This window comes from Ambystoma mexicanum, chromosome 10 (assembly GCF_040938575.1).
Source record: "Ambystoma mexicanum isolate Mex_15411 chromosome 10, UKY_AmexF1_1, whole genome shotgun sequence".
Taxonomy (NCBI): Eukaryota; Metazoa; Chordata; class Amphibia; order Caudata; family Ambystomatidae; genus Ambystoma; species Ambystoma mexicanum.
The window spans coordinates 847,909,779-847,925,302 of NC_090932.1; the positions used below are offsets into that span (position 1 = coordinate 847,909,779).

Genomic DNA, 15,524 nt, shown 5'->3' on the forward strand with positions numbered 1-15,524 from the left:
AGACCCCCTCTAGCAGCATAGGATTTCACTACTGTATTATCCAACTTCCTTCTTCTATTTCTGAAACCCAATACTAGTTTTTTAGTATTGGGGGATTTTAATCTTTGGCTAGGGCAGGATGCTGTTAATATAGCTCTGGAATTGGAGATTGCTTTGCCCAACCTGGGTTTTGAACAGGAGGTTCTCGAACCCACCCACTGTAAGGGGCACACCCTTGACTGGGTATCCACACTTAATATTGTTACAAAAAATCTTCAAGTCCTGTCCTGCCCTTGGTTAGACCACTACTTTGTGTTTTCACAATGCAGTCTGAGTTCCCAGTTAAAAGGAAAGGGGTGCATTCTCAAGAGATTCTATCTAGAATTCAGAGTAATATAACTTTGGAGCGTATTGAACCTCTCCGTAGTCCAGTTATTGCAAACTTGTCTAATAGGGAACCTGCTGAAGAGCTATCTAATCTTCTCTCCTCATCATTTGTCAGTATTTGTAATACCTTAGCACCACTAAAAAAGAACATTTGGAAGGAAGTACGTAACAGCAATACCTGGTTCTCTCCTGAACCTAAGAAACGTAAAGCCTCCACACTTAAGCTCTTTTATGACTGGAAATCTAACCACTCTGCTTCGACCTTGGCAGCCTACAAAGAAGCGACCAAAGCTTACAAATGAGCTATTCTTAATGCTAAAAAGAACACCTTTAATAGTAGAATTCAGAGTGCTCAATCTGAAGTGAAGGAGCTCTTTAAAATTCTTAAAGAGCAGGAAACCCTGCACACTCAGGCCTCTGGCACTGTAGTTAAGGACGCCGCTTGGTGCGCAGCCATTCAAGAAGCCATGCAGGGTAAACTTATTAAAATCAAGGCAGACATTTCCCTCAAAAAAGAGGGTCAATCCAAGGTAGCAGGAGTTCGAGCCAATGGGGATTTTGCTAAATGCCCCCTTATTCCACTATTCAGTTTTACTGCAATTCCGGTCTCAGAACTTTCTATTATCGTGGAACAGCTAAAAACCACCAAATGTAAAGGAGATCCCTGTTCAGCGGTTATCAATACATCCTGCTCGTCTATTTTGTTGGACGCAATCTGCAAATTTGTGAAAACCTCCTTGGAAAACCCAGTGCCCCGGGGGCTAAAAAAAAAAGCATGGATAACACCTATCCTTTAAAAGCCAGGTTTACCTGCGGATATGCCGTTAAACTATAGACCCATTACGAACACCCTGTTTCTGCTCAAGATCTTGGATCGGGTTGCATACGGCCAAATCTCTGATCATCTCAACAAACATCCCATTCTCAACAACTATCAATCAGGGTTTAAGCAGGGATCTGGGACCGAAACTGCTTTGCTGGATCTCAAGGCTAGATTATGGGATCGTATGGATAATGGAAAAGCATCTATTTTGATGCTGTTGGATTTGTCAGTGGCCTTCGACCTGGTGGATCACTCCATCTTGATCACCAGGTTAAAGGACGTAGATAACTGAGTGAAGCAGCCCAATCCTTCTTTACTCTTTTAGAGCAAAGTGGGGTAGCGTTTACAAACTAAGCTGATGACACCCAGTCTGTCATCCCAATTACTGGTATACATGACAAAGATGAATTGCAGTTGAATAAAGTATACAACCTTGAGAGTTGGATGGTACAGAATGCCCTTGCTCTGAATAGAGATAAGACAGAGCTCTTGGTTTTTGGTGCTCCAAACATGTTTTATTAAAATTATTTTTAAACACAAACCACACTCTTTACATATCGTTAATAATCACAAAACACATCATGTAACATAACTTCCCATCCCACCTCCCAACTTCCCTTCGGACAAGGCCTACACTGCACCCATAATCTCATTTTGTTCTATGCCTGCATTTCTTACAACTACGGTAGTTTCCTGTTCAGCGATTACTACCATCTCCTTTGTTTTACATTCAGAGGCTGACAAGGCGGCTATGAGCAATCTCCATGCCTCAATCCCTGCCCCCCCGTTTCCCTTCCCTGTCAGACGCTTCTTGCCATACAGTGGTCTCTGCATTAGCCCATTTCAACAGGTCCTTCCACCACAGCAGTGCCATTGGTCTTCTTTGAGCTTTCCACCCCATTGCTATTCTACATTTTGCCAGGACATATGCAAAGTCTTGGTACTCCAAACATAAGGAAATTGGGTCCAGCGTATGAGAGCTTTTGTATTGAAGACACCAGAATTGCTATTCAAAAGAAGGTTAAGACGCTGGGCGTCTTCCTTGACCAACATCTTAACATGACGGGCCATGACAGTAGCCTGGTTTCGTCCTCTGCTTATTACATCAAGTTATTGGCCCACCTTCGACCCTTCATTACTCAAGCTAATGCTGAGACCATTGCAAGGGCCATTGTGGGTTCCAAAATCGATTACTGTTGTAGTTTGATGTATGGTATCAATAAAGTGGACTGTAACCGGCTACAGGTGATACAGAATAGCGCAGTGCGAGTGGTTACTGGAATCGCCTGGAAAGACCACGTTTCCAAGGCTAGGCGTGGTTTACACTGGCTTCCAGTTAGTCGAGGTTTCTATATCGCCTTTTGGTAATTATACACAAATGTCGACTGGGCAAGATGCCCTACTATCTACTGGACCTACTCAGAGAAAATACACATGAGAGCCCTTGGATCTAGTAATACCGACCAGCTTGCCCCTCCTAGATGCAGGACCACTAAAGCCTCAAAGGGAGCTTTTCAGAACACGGCCCCAAGAGCATGGAATGGTCTACCCCGGGATCACAGGAGTCTGCAGTCCACTGAACTCTTCAGGAAGAAACTAAAAACTGTTTTCTTTGCTTGACCTGTTAGCGGATACCGTCCTTGACTAGCCTCTGCCATTATGATTATTTGTTGTTGTTCTATTTCGTGTCATTGCACCCTTAAGCCCACAGGTCCATGGTCTGCGCAGTATAAATCATTAAAAGTAAAAGTACTGTGTGAGCTTGGGAAAGCCTAAAAATGGCAAGATAAAAACGGTAGGAGCAGAGTCAAGTTGTGGAGAGACCCGGGAGTTTCAAATGAGTCAGGAGGAGGAACAGGTGCACAAGAATTACATGTGTCAAGAGAGGCTCTGTGCCAAACCAGTCCAAGGAGGGACTCAGCCGTGGAAGGAGGCAGACGGATCATGGAAGGAGAGAATGAGACTCTGTGCTGGTGCTGCAGGAAGAGGTATCCCGAGAGGTACCGGATTAAGAAGTGAACCTACGAAGGGAAACGTACGGGAAGTACAATTACCAATAGAAGGAGTGAGAGGGAAGCCCTCTACAAACAGGTAGAACAATCCAGGAGGGGGGCCGAGATGTACTGGAAGAGAAGCACAGAAGTAACAAAGCCATCCTGCAAAGACCGAAGGAAGCGGCTCGGAAACAGAGAGGTCCGCCCAGTGAAGTCAAGTAGGTAACGGGGGCGGAGAGGGGTGGCTGGAGCGAGTGGTGATCCCCAATTGGTGGTTCAGTAAGAAGAGTTAGCCTTACTACAGACTAATCATACTCATTCCAGTGGTATTGAAAGCATTAGGAAGAGTGAGCCTTTATTACATGACTAATCATACTTGTCCTAGTACTACCGAAAACAGTATGAAGCTTGAGCTTTGCTACGAGGCTACCCCTACTCATCCCAGTAACACCAAAAGCCATAAGAAGAGTAAAGTTTACTAGGAAACACCTACTACTCGTACCAGTATTATCGACGATCATAATAAGGGTGAAGATATACCATGTGTACAAGATACAGATCTCAGGGAGAAAGAAAAAATAGGATACACAAGAATTTGTCTCATTGTAGAGAAACCAATACCATCAGAGGAAGAAAGAGTATTCATTGACAAGAACAAAGTACTGAGGAAGACTGGGGTCAGCACCCCTGAAGAAGAGATTTAAGGAGACCAAAAAACCCCCACTAAACCGGATGTTATGAGTCCTGTATCAGAAATGAATGAGCTAGTAAAGAAAATAGCAAACCACTATTTGAAGATTCCATACTGAATATGACCATTCATTGGGGAGAGATACAGCTTTCCGCTCAGGAGAAGGGAGTTTAAGGAACTCAGGGTAGCAACAAGTAAGAGACACAAGTGATCACAGTTCAAGGGTGTTTATTGAACAATGAATGCTGTGTGCAGGTTGGAAAAACACCTATTCTAAACCTAAATCTAAAATGGTAGCAAGCGTCGACCATCAAATGAAAAATAAGGCAGTCCTAGTGGCGTTGTGTCAAAACAAAATGGGCTATACTAAGAAACATTTTGCCGAACCTTACAACTAATACAAAACAGGGTGTGGGATAGTATTCAACAAAAGCAAGAAGCCTTCTCAAATAATATGTCGGGATGCGGTACCCTGGCTATCCCTTCCCCATTTTTTGAGCATGGGGCAAGATGGGCGCTTGGAGCGCAGTACACTCTCAGGGCCTCTCCACAATGAGATGACAGTTCCAATGGCAGCTCTCAGGACCGTCGATGGCCAAGTCTTGTTTCCTTTGAAAGTCTCTTGCCTTCAAGGCCCTGACGTGTTCAGCTAACAACAAAAAAAGTTCCTTTAACCAAATGAAAATTTGTTAGGGTGAAAATGGTCACCCTGGGGTCCCACTCTTCTGGGCGCTGACCCCTGATGTATCGTATTCCACAAATGATATAACAGTTCCTTTATCAATCAATTTTGGGTGATCGCTTCATCCCTGTATCTCCCTCTGTCGGGCTCGGACCCCTCCAGACTTTTGCAGGTTTTCCCCTCCCTTAGTTTCTCTATGTCTTTTCAAACAGTTCATAGTGGACATCCCTCTGCCAGGTTCACGTCTGTCAACTCACTGTTTCTCAGGACTTTAGACTTTGCCCCATCTCACTGGCATCCATTGGTCAGGTTCACTCTTGCTGTTCTTTTTACACAGTTCAATGTTGGTGGGATTCACTTCCCTTGTTTCCTTTCACACAGTTTGTAGATCAAAGTCTTTCGATTATACGTGAATTTTGCTTGACCATCAGTATGACCACTTTGACCTACTTCAATGGCCAGCCTATGGCCTTCTGGTATGTCCAGTTTTTCTCTGATAGGGATTGATCAAAGTCTCTTGAGTTAGCACCCATGTAGCGCTGGTTTCCCTCGGCAGCATGGTTCAAACTTGCCACTTTGTGATTCTCACTCAGCCTGATTCTTATCGGTTCTCCCCTCGACTTACCGGCTGTGATGAACCGCTTGGTTTTCCTCTTCATTGGAGTCAAGGCCAGTACCACGGTTGGAAGAGCTTCCCTCGCGCCTGCTTATCGACAGAGGCTTGCCCTGTGTACCGTTGACTTCTGCTGCAAGACAATTGTGCTATTGTTCGCAGTCTTAGGCTCTCTTCCACGAAGGTTCCGCAGGTCTGGAACAAAAAGGGAAAGGTCCCGTCTCTACTCTCACCACACTCGATTCCTGCTGCCTTTCTCCTTCTCTTGGACTGCCGCGCCTGTTTAGCCATCTCATCCTTCTGTTTGCCGTGCGTCTTGCTCGTACTGTGCTCTTTTGCTCCACCTTTTAACCCTGTGGGGAAAAGGAAGGGCCATCAGGTGTGTACGATTCAGGTTAATTGCCTGACCCTCATGTCTGGACATGTCGGGTAAACCGTCTTATTACAAGTCAGTTGTTTTCTACATCGGGGAAAAGTGTTTATGTCGGAAAAGGGGAGCGGTAGAGTTTCTACATGTCCTGCATGGTAGCATGGGGATATCGGGAATTCTAGTCTTCGTATTGGAAAGGGGAGGGGTAGGAATATCAAAGTATCCTACGGAACAGGATATGGAAGGTTTGTGAAATGGACGGGAATGACCGGGATGGAGAACAGAACATAGCGGATTGTGGGAATAGAAGTGTTCTGTCCTAGTAGATAGGGTGTTCAGGACAAAATAACTAGAGGAATGTGGAAAAGAATGTCTGGAGTTGTTTGGATAAGATGAAAGCGGGTTAGCGATCTTAGAGGATGGGTTTTGTACAGTGGGTTTATTGGACCGCGGTAGGACAGATTTAATGGGAAAGTGGGAGGCCGATGTATTTTAACCTACAAAGGCCTCAGGGATCTCGTCCTCCTTTTCCTCCTCAGTACAGTACCGCGCCTCACCTTGAATATCCTCCCAAGCATTACCCATGTCTCACTCACCGGGTGAACTTCCCCCACTGGTCCACCCCCAGGAAATGGATTCTACAGCGATGGCCGTGTCCTGGCCACCCGGATAAGGGATTCCTGGGAGAATACCTTCGGGCTTCTCACATGAGGCCTTCTCCTGGTCTTAAGTTGTTTAGGATTAGCGGTAGGATAAGGACAGTGTAGATTTGTGACTAAGGACGGACATTCATTTGATCTTTTAGACAGACGAGTACCCTAGTTTAGTTTTGTTACGTAGGCTTCCCTTAGAATAGGGACAGTTACTCCTTTTCCCTTTATTTTGAATGAAAATCAAGTGAAACATGGTCCGTCTCATGTTTCTGACCCACCACAGCTTCCACAATTTAGCATTCCAGACCACTGCAAGAGTTATCCAAAGGATGATTAGTACTTAATATTGCTTCATGCAGACCGTGCACTTGCATGCATTTCACACCAAGAAGAATCCATCCTGATCTTATTGGACAGCCTAAAGTTACATGGGATTCAGGCAGGATGCAAATACAACTTTACTAAATTAGAGCTGATGGCAATTGGATAGAAATGCGAGAGTGCCCCACAACTTACTCGAAAGCGATAGAAAGTGCATTGTAGTTCCCTTTACCTGAGAACTATTGCTTCTCAAATAGCAACCTGCACCCAACATAGCATTCTAAGTTTTACGTTGACTTGCTGATGGTTCACTCAAAAAGCTAGTGGAATTCTAATCAACTCTCCCACCTGCTTCTTGCCAAATTCTGGTTGTGGCAATGGAAGACTGTAGTGAGGGGTATTTGTATTACCATCACATAGGACCAGGCAACTAGGAACCTATATGAAGATCCTACAATGATCCCATTCGACCATCTTTGTACAAAAGGAAAGTTTCAGAGGGCAGACTGGTTGCAACACAGAGGGAATGTGATATGCTAAAGAAAAAGATGGATTCCGCAATTTCTAATAGTAAACCGACATACTGGGAAAAATAGTTGAAGATCCTGACAATCATGGTCCCTGAAATATTCAGATCAGCCATTTTAGCATCTAGTTTGCCAGATCTAAGATTGAGGTAGATTATGGAAATGTTCTTACTTATGGTGACCTATTCCCAAATACTCCCATTTGTATTAAGAACAAGGAAACAATATAAGATCCAACACCTCCATAATCTTACCACACAATGGGCCTCATTACGACCCAGGTGGAACAGGTTAAACGGCGCAGTAAAAGGTGACGGCGCCGTTCAACCCGTTCCGCCACATTACGAGGTTCCCTCGCGGGACACGATAAGCACGCCTGGGAAAACCAGGCATGCTTACCGGGTTCCGCGAGGGGAAGAGGGAGCAAACAACGGGCCATCTCGTTATGGGCTGAATGGGAATGGGGAAGGACCGTGTCCGGGTCCTTGAGGGAGGAATTACCGGGCCATCCGAATGGCCCGGTAAGTCCTCATTCCGAGGACACTGATGCGACTTCGGCGGCAGCCATGCCGCCAATAGCAGCATGGCTACCGACCGAACTCGTAATGAGGGCCAATGTCTGCATAGCTTAGGCCAAAGGGCTTATGTATCTTCTGGTGTGAACACACATAACTGTACAACTGGTCGATAGGTTTTGTGATGTTCAAAGTCTCAACAACGGTGGCCTGCTGTTCTGTAAAAATGTAATATGTTCAATTATAAATAACCAGAATTGCAAGCCTTTTGACTTCCAAGGTGGCTGAGAAAAGGGTCATCAATCTTTTTCAGTGAGCAGTGAGGAAAGGTTGCTTCAGCATGGAAGTCAGAAATTGTTCCATCTACTAATTTACTATTAGTGGGTGGATGAGACAATTATCACAGCTCTGGGAATGCAGAGAGGAGTGTCCTATCTCGGAGTATACTACTACATACCACAGAAACAAAACATCCATATTTCATGAATTTTTATGAGGTCTTGTGTTAAAAATATTTAGAGAGAGTGGCAACATGGGGATGTCAGCCTGCTAATTTGTAGTATTACTCTAGTTAAAAGTTCCCAATGAATATAGAGAATATATTTGGACCATTGAAGGGGTGGTGCACACAATGAGCTGTGCTGTCGTATTAGGTCATGCCATTTACATACTTCTAGACTATTGTGAGATTGAGTGTGTCTAATGCATTGTTGAAAATGTGGATTTAACATGTATACATGTAATTGTGCAGTGCCATTCTAACAGTCAGGAGTGTTTCCCCCTTGTAGGATCTATAATTGGATTTATAATGGTAGGCGGTTTGCTCCCGACTGTGTACTCTGATACAAGTGTAAATTAGTTGATTCCGATTCTTGTTCATGATGGCACATTGCTCATACGTTTTTATTGTACAAAGAAAAACACAAGTCATGTTTAAAAAGGAGTTGTAATCTGCATTCTAGCTTTATTGATTGCAACCATTGTTATAGTCGAGCCATGGATAATTACATTCTGTAAATGAGACATAAAAATACAAACTAATTTACCAAAATATTTTTTGTATTCTGCAGATTATGTACATATTATACATTTTACAGTGATAAACATTTTTATACAATATGCAATTGACATTTAACAGCTCTTATTGCAGACGTCAAAATACGTCTACAAACGAGACAAATGCAAACATTTGCATATCTTATTAACATGATTAAAACTACACATTATCTCTGTACAGCGTCAATGCATTTTTTGACAGAGGCTTCAAATGAAGGCAAGGCATTTAATGTGAACACTGGTTTAAATGATTAATTGATGATCGTCACTCGGGAACCTACATGTAGTGCATTTCAAACCCAATTCTTTATAGGTGCTCAGGTGGCCTCAGTCAGCAAATATGTAGGCCGTAAAAGAGTACTAGAGAAGGGGATACTGAACTGAACCAAACACACACACTTCTCCCCTTCCCGGACCTATAGAAATTCAAAGATGCTGTGCTGCACTGCACTTGACCCCACCAATTCTATGTTGGTAGATGAGTAAGATTCTGTTAATGCGATAATTTAAGGGGCTCATTTTCAACCTGCATAAGTTGCTTTGGCATGTGCAGTTCAAGGCCCTCAACTACTTACCAGTTGCAAGAACTCCTGCCCCCGTATGGGCTTGGAATGTTAGCGGTTGATGCTTGGATTCCCACATCCTACGCAACCCACAGAGAATGAAGTGGTTGAAATAAGTACATGTCAATAGAAAAGCATAGTGAACTGTAGGTTTTCTAATTTGGTTAGTTCTCCTTATGAGGTCAATCTATAGGTCTATTGCTGACCTTGCACACATTTTGGTTGAACAGAAATCACATACTGAAAAGAAAGTTTCCTATACTGCATTTTCAATAGTGCTCCACAAACTAAATTGGGTGCTATAAAGCAAAGATTAACACAACTAAACGGATACACATTTAAATTGCTTACATTTTTTTAAAAAAAATTATTGATTTCTTGACAGCAGTTGAGTTGAAGTGGAACTGAAACAGGATTTAAGGAGCAACTTTCTTTTGTTTAGAGGACAAAAAAAGATAACTTCACTGATATAATTATGGCACACAAAAGTTGCACATTTCCGCAGATTAAGAAACAAAGGGCAGAGTCCCTGTGACCAGCACAAATGATCAAAATAGGTATACTTTGAAGAGGGTACTGTAAATTAAAAAAAGAAGCAGGTTGACATGCAGAGGTCCACACACTGAAATTTCAGGAAATACATAAATGATCTGATAGCATCCCGTGAATATTAATTATTAATATTAGCATGTTAAATGGAAGTATCAGGAAGACGCAATCGAATTTTGGTAAATTAAAAACAAGATCAGACGTTAACTGTTGGATTTTTTGGGCCAAAAATATACAGAAGAGACATCATCAAGAAACATCTCTGTCCAATCATAAGAGGATCATTCATTGCTTTGCATTCGAGTGTGCATGAAGGAAACATGGGAACAATTTGCCATTTCATAGGCTTCGTTCAGTAGAAACGTTGGTTTAGATCTTTGACAGCATCCTAGTTTATGACAATTCTCTAACAAGTAGCAAGTAAATAATGCCATGAATTTTAGTAGGAAAGGCAGAATGATGCCAGCCAAATAAAAAGGAAGAATAACTTTCCTGTGAGATTCCAAACAAGGTCTTTTATCCTAAAAAGAAACGTGCGTTCATTAAGAAACACTTAGCAGCACTTCAAAATGACTTTTCTATTAACTGGCATATTACTCGAATGTTCTCGTTCAATGTCTGTTGCAAAAGCATTGCAGTTATATCCTGAAAAGTTTCCTCGTTGCCAACAACCACTACACGTATTCGATATACCAAGGCAAGTTACTCACTGTAATGGCACCTCTTTGCATAGTTCATAGTCCCTTGTGCCTAAGGCGAATGAAAAACGTACCATTACTAGAGACTACCCGAGAATTGTTCTACAGCATAGGTATTTCCTTATGTTTCCGAAGTTCAATCACACAGGCCCTGGATTCGATCCTCAACAAGCCCACCAGCATTAAGAACATGGGTCCTATACTCTGAAACCATACAGAAGACATGAAACCTACAGTGAGAGTGGGGATAACAGCAGGATCCTATGAAGGAAGGGAGGAGGCATATGTTTGGAGAACAAGAGTAAACCCCTTAACAGCAATTCTAGCTTTCTCCATACAAACTGGAAGCATATAATTAATCCAACAAGTTGGATTGGATACAACATTAATATTAGACAATCCAAGAAAGCTGGTTCTTGATTAAGACAAAAGAGGATACTAAAAAGATGTAGTATGCAAATGTTACAAAGGTTTGTGAAGTAGCCGCAATGGTTGCCTTGAAGATGCAGTTCAAAATGTATTGCAGATATCAAAAAGCCACAGATGCACCCTTGCCAGAGAGCACATACATTGTATATGTAGACGTTAAGAAGATGAGAAAGAAAATGCGGTGTTGTCTATGTACTTTAGGAACTCTCTTCACAAAAGAATAGAAAAAAAGGCTTCAGGGTCAATAAAAGACCTCACCTTCAGGACCGAGACCAATTGACTCAAAAGTCCATTCAAACCTAAAATCTGATCTTCCAGGATTAAGAATGGAACTCTAATTATAGGTACTTCTTCCCATGACCATAATGCCAGTTTGGTCCTCACAGACCCAGCAAAGACTGAGGGGTTACTTTCTGCCAAAGACAAGCTGCCAAATGAAGCTGGGTGACTGGTTTGGTGAAAGGAAGGACTTGAACACAAGGACTAGAGCATTTTTAAGTGAGCAAATAGAGGGCATATGACAGGACCAGAAGAATCAACATTTTCTCTGGTTGGGAAACACTAACGAGCACCATGCACGCAAGTCTATAAATGAAAGTTAATTTATGTAATTAAGGATTATTCATATTCAGACACTCAAACCGCCTGGGAGGTACAGATGGAGAAACTAACAAGCTTTTGGGAGATCTATCCCATATCAACCAGTTATCGATGTTGCGCTAGCTATGGAAAACCTGGATCCCGACAATGGTGCGACATTTACAATGGTACTGCACTACACTGAAGTGCTTTATTTCAGACACAAATCACAGGTTGCTCTTTCCATGTGGGGATGTGGAAATGGCCATCCTAAAGATAAAGTTGACGGACAGATAAAGTGCCAAACTTCAAGGATGAGAATTTAAGGCAACTATTTTAAGTGATACAGAGGAAAGTGGTGCAGGTTAAAGATGCAAATATGATTACTTTCTTTTTCTTCACTGAAAAAGTGGAAGCAGATGCCGAAGCGAATGACCCACTAACGGACCCTTCCGTACAATGGAAGACCTTTTCAAAAGGAGCATGTCAGACTCTTAGAAAATGAACTCACAAAGGCCCTAATTTTTAAAGCCTTTGACCTGGTAATCAGATAGAAGGTAGGCAAGAAGTTAATTGAAGGACCATTAATGTCAGTAAGGTGTGGGCTTGCACGAGCTGTGGAAACACAACCACCACTATCACCTTGAGGAGGAGATGAAACAGTGCAGTTCAGGAAGCTTGGCGAACGGTTGGGTTGTAGCGAAGTAGGATGTGGAACCTTCCACAGACAGGGCTGCGCTCGTACCAATGCTACAGGTTCTTGAATAAACACCAAGTGCCTGGCAATAGTGCTCCAATTTCCTACAGTACCTGGAGGAATATCTCCCTTACATGGTGGAACTATGGAAGAACAAAGACACCTGTCTTCAAAGAACCATCTTATTAAAAATGAGAGCATGGTTTTCACATGAATATGTGCATGCTAAGAATACAAAGGAGATAGAATAGGAGAATCTGGTTATAGGGGGAAATCGTTTTTCCAAGCGGAAGATAGCAGAAGTATAAAAAAAATACAGAAGACATCACTCACAGGATGATAATTGAATACTGAAAACAATTATGCATCCATACCAAACCAAATTACCCAGAAAGAAAAATGTATTTTAACATACAAGACCTGTTTCTGTTAAGAATGCTCTGGCCCAAGAAAGGGTAAACAAAAAGAAAAGTGATTGAGTTAAGGATGCATAGGAACAATCTTTCTATGCCAAAGTACCTATCTATCCATAGAGTGTTTAGGGGGTTGATGCACTCCTTGCAGGGGTTTCAATACCCAGTCCAGGAAGGTTTCAGGAGGTTGAATATCTGAAATCCACTCACCTAAGGACTGACTTCAGTTACTGACAGAGCCACACAACTGTGCAATCTGTATAACTGAATAGGGGCTATTTAGAAGACAAGTTAAGTAGGCTACTGTAACATTTTTGGCCAGTGCAGGCCTGGGTAGAACAGATGAAGATGATCGAAAATAATCACTCATTCCTCAGATGAGCTTCAGGCACCAGGAGAGCATAATGCTAATACCCTACGCGCCAAAGTTCTAAAAGGCACCAAGTGTTCTTACATATATCTTGATTTCCAGTGTAATGGATTTGACACCAAGAAAGAAGCTGATAATTTTACAGAAACATCTGCTCCCTTTTAAGTGTTATATTCTTACATCAATTCTGGTAATCCACAACCTGCATCAATTTGATTAAAAATGAAAAGGAAAAGGAGATTAATGCAAAGCAAACGAGGTTATACAATGTGTGCTATATCCCCATTCTCGAGTGCTACATGCTTCTGGAGTGCAATTCTGAAAATAGCAAGAGTATCAAAGATGAGTAGAACCAGAACAATAGGATAGTTACTTAGTTTACTGCCCGTCGATTCAGAACCTATAAAGATTTTTCAAATTCTTTCCCATGCCACGCAGACCAGAGGTAGTGTGGCTATTGCCAGGCAGCAGGTGTCTGAAGGTGCTTCTTAAAAAAGAGATAGGATCATCATAGTCATTGAACTGTGTGCTTAAGGATGACGACCGCTAAAAATTGGTGAATGACCAGGAAAGGAAAATGTAGAAAAAAGACAGGTGGGAAATTAAAAAGATTTCCCAGCCTCACCCAAGAATAAAATGGCAATTCAACTGAACATTTGATAACCAAACTTATACCAATTAAGGCGGCTAGTACAATGTGTTGCAAAGTCACTATCTGAACAGGAGTAAAATGTAACTGAAGGGGAACACAATGCAAAACCGTGGCATGCTTGAGCATAAAGACACGTTTTACAAGCCATTCGAGCAAGCTCCTTGTTGGATTATTGATCAGCAGGTATCTGCAAGGGAGGCAATATGCTTCTGAACTGAAACCTTTTGAACATTCATAATAAACAGACATTTAAAAATGCACGACAAAGCATCTTAAATGTATTATAGATTCTATAATGATTTTTATGCAAACTACTGGATGAAATGCTGTGTAGAAGGTAGTAAAATATTGACAAAACTGCATATTTAACCCTAAAGATTTCATGCATATGGTCAGACTTGAGGGTGAGCTGGGGGTGGGGGGGGGCTATATCTTCTTCTAGCTTTCCTAACAAAAGCTTGGAATGGGGCTTCAAACAAAGCAACAGCTATCAGTCAGTGCAATAGTATCTATAAATATACATCCAGTTTAGAAGTTCCAGACATGACAAAAAACCCAAGATGGCATTCTTTTGCCAATCTGCTTAGAGGATTTTGGCACATGAATTAGAAAAAACGTACAGAAATGTAAGGCCATCAGACTACATTATTATTATTTCTACAGTCCACAATATATTGATTCAACTTGGCTAGGACATTTTTGTTTCAGGTGCACATCTTGTTATACCGTGATTAAAAACAGAATTGTGCTTGTAGAAATGTAGCCATCTTCGGCACTGCATATTAACTACTTATTAGTTAACAAAAATGCTGCAATGCTGGCTTGCAATTTAAGCGGCTGCATAAAGGAGGTGGACATCATCCACATAAATACACCTTGCCAAGGACAAACATCCACATCCTCCACTGTTAACCAGTTAGAATTTATATAATTTAAACAAAAGGTTAAAAATGTTCTATGGACTCCTTCGGGTTTGTCTAAACGTCTGTATTTTCAAGTGTGTCCATGCAAGAATTAATTTTAAGAGCAGTCATTTGAAATGTAGACCGTAAAAGTTTGCTAGCTGAGTTACAAAGAATACAACCAGACAATATTACAAATCAAAGACACTACTAAAAGAAAACAGTTAAAATATTTTCTGCTCAGGCTTAAACTGCAGGTTCTCGAGAAATAGCACTGCATCATATTGGCTTTATCCCTTTCAAGTGACTGATAAAACCTAAGTGCCTTGCAAATGTTTAGACCAAATAAAACATTTCAAAACATATGACACTATCTTAAAAAGGTAACATGATTTAAAGAAAATAATTACAAGTAGGACGCTAGGATTTGCTCCTCTCTTTACATAGAACCTCAATATAAAATAACTAGTATTAAAAAAATCTGATTTGGAATTATACGCAGTAGTATAAAGAAACCAAAGGAAAAAAGCCAACTTGTATTCAACCATTGAATATCTCAAAGTTCAGGCATATCTCTAGTCTGGTATCCTCGCAATAACTGCTTTATTTGCACACCATCTGCTACTTGATGTATTACATTTCAGCTCTGCGGTTGTTTTTTCCAACAGCACCCCCATCGTCTTCATCCTCCTCGTAGTTTTCTTCATGTTCATCTTTCTGATCATCATCCCGATGTGCCTCTACACCATCATTCTTCTCATCCACCTTAAAGTAGTAATAATTTTGGTCAATACAGCATATCATCACGAAACAGGTAAACAGGAAGTAGCCTGCAATAAGATTTTAATGTGGCAGAAACAAACAGGCTCTTTGATTTCATACCAGATAGACGGTTCATATTCACTCTCATTTAAAGGACAGTCAATACAAGAGCACCTTTTGGTAACTAACCTGTACTAACTGGTACGCCCCACCAGCTCTTCTCCAGACTCATGGACATATTTTAAAGCCAACAACATCTAGTTGGGGAGTAGAGAGGGATGTAGTTTTTCACAGATTAA

General features: G+C 41.6%; 1 protein-coding gene across 5 annotated transcripts in view; it reads right to left on the minus strand.

The window, feature by feature from the left end:
• Positions 1-15,037: 15,037 nt before the first annotated feature.
• Positions 15,038-15,524, minus strand: part of GOLIM4 (golgi integral membrane protein 4) — a 508,200-nt gene continuing 507,713 nt past the window's right edge. For all 5 annotated transcript variants that reach the window (XM_069618504.1, XM_069618501.1, XM_069618500.1 and 2 more), the window contains one exon: positions 15,038-15,228. In XM_069618504.1, the coding sequence (XP_069474605.1) occupies positions 15,097-15,228 (132 nt within the window). In that variant the 3' untranslated portion in view covers positions 15,038-15,096. The remainder of the gene's footprint in view (positions 15,229-15,524) is intronic.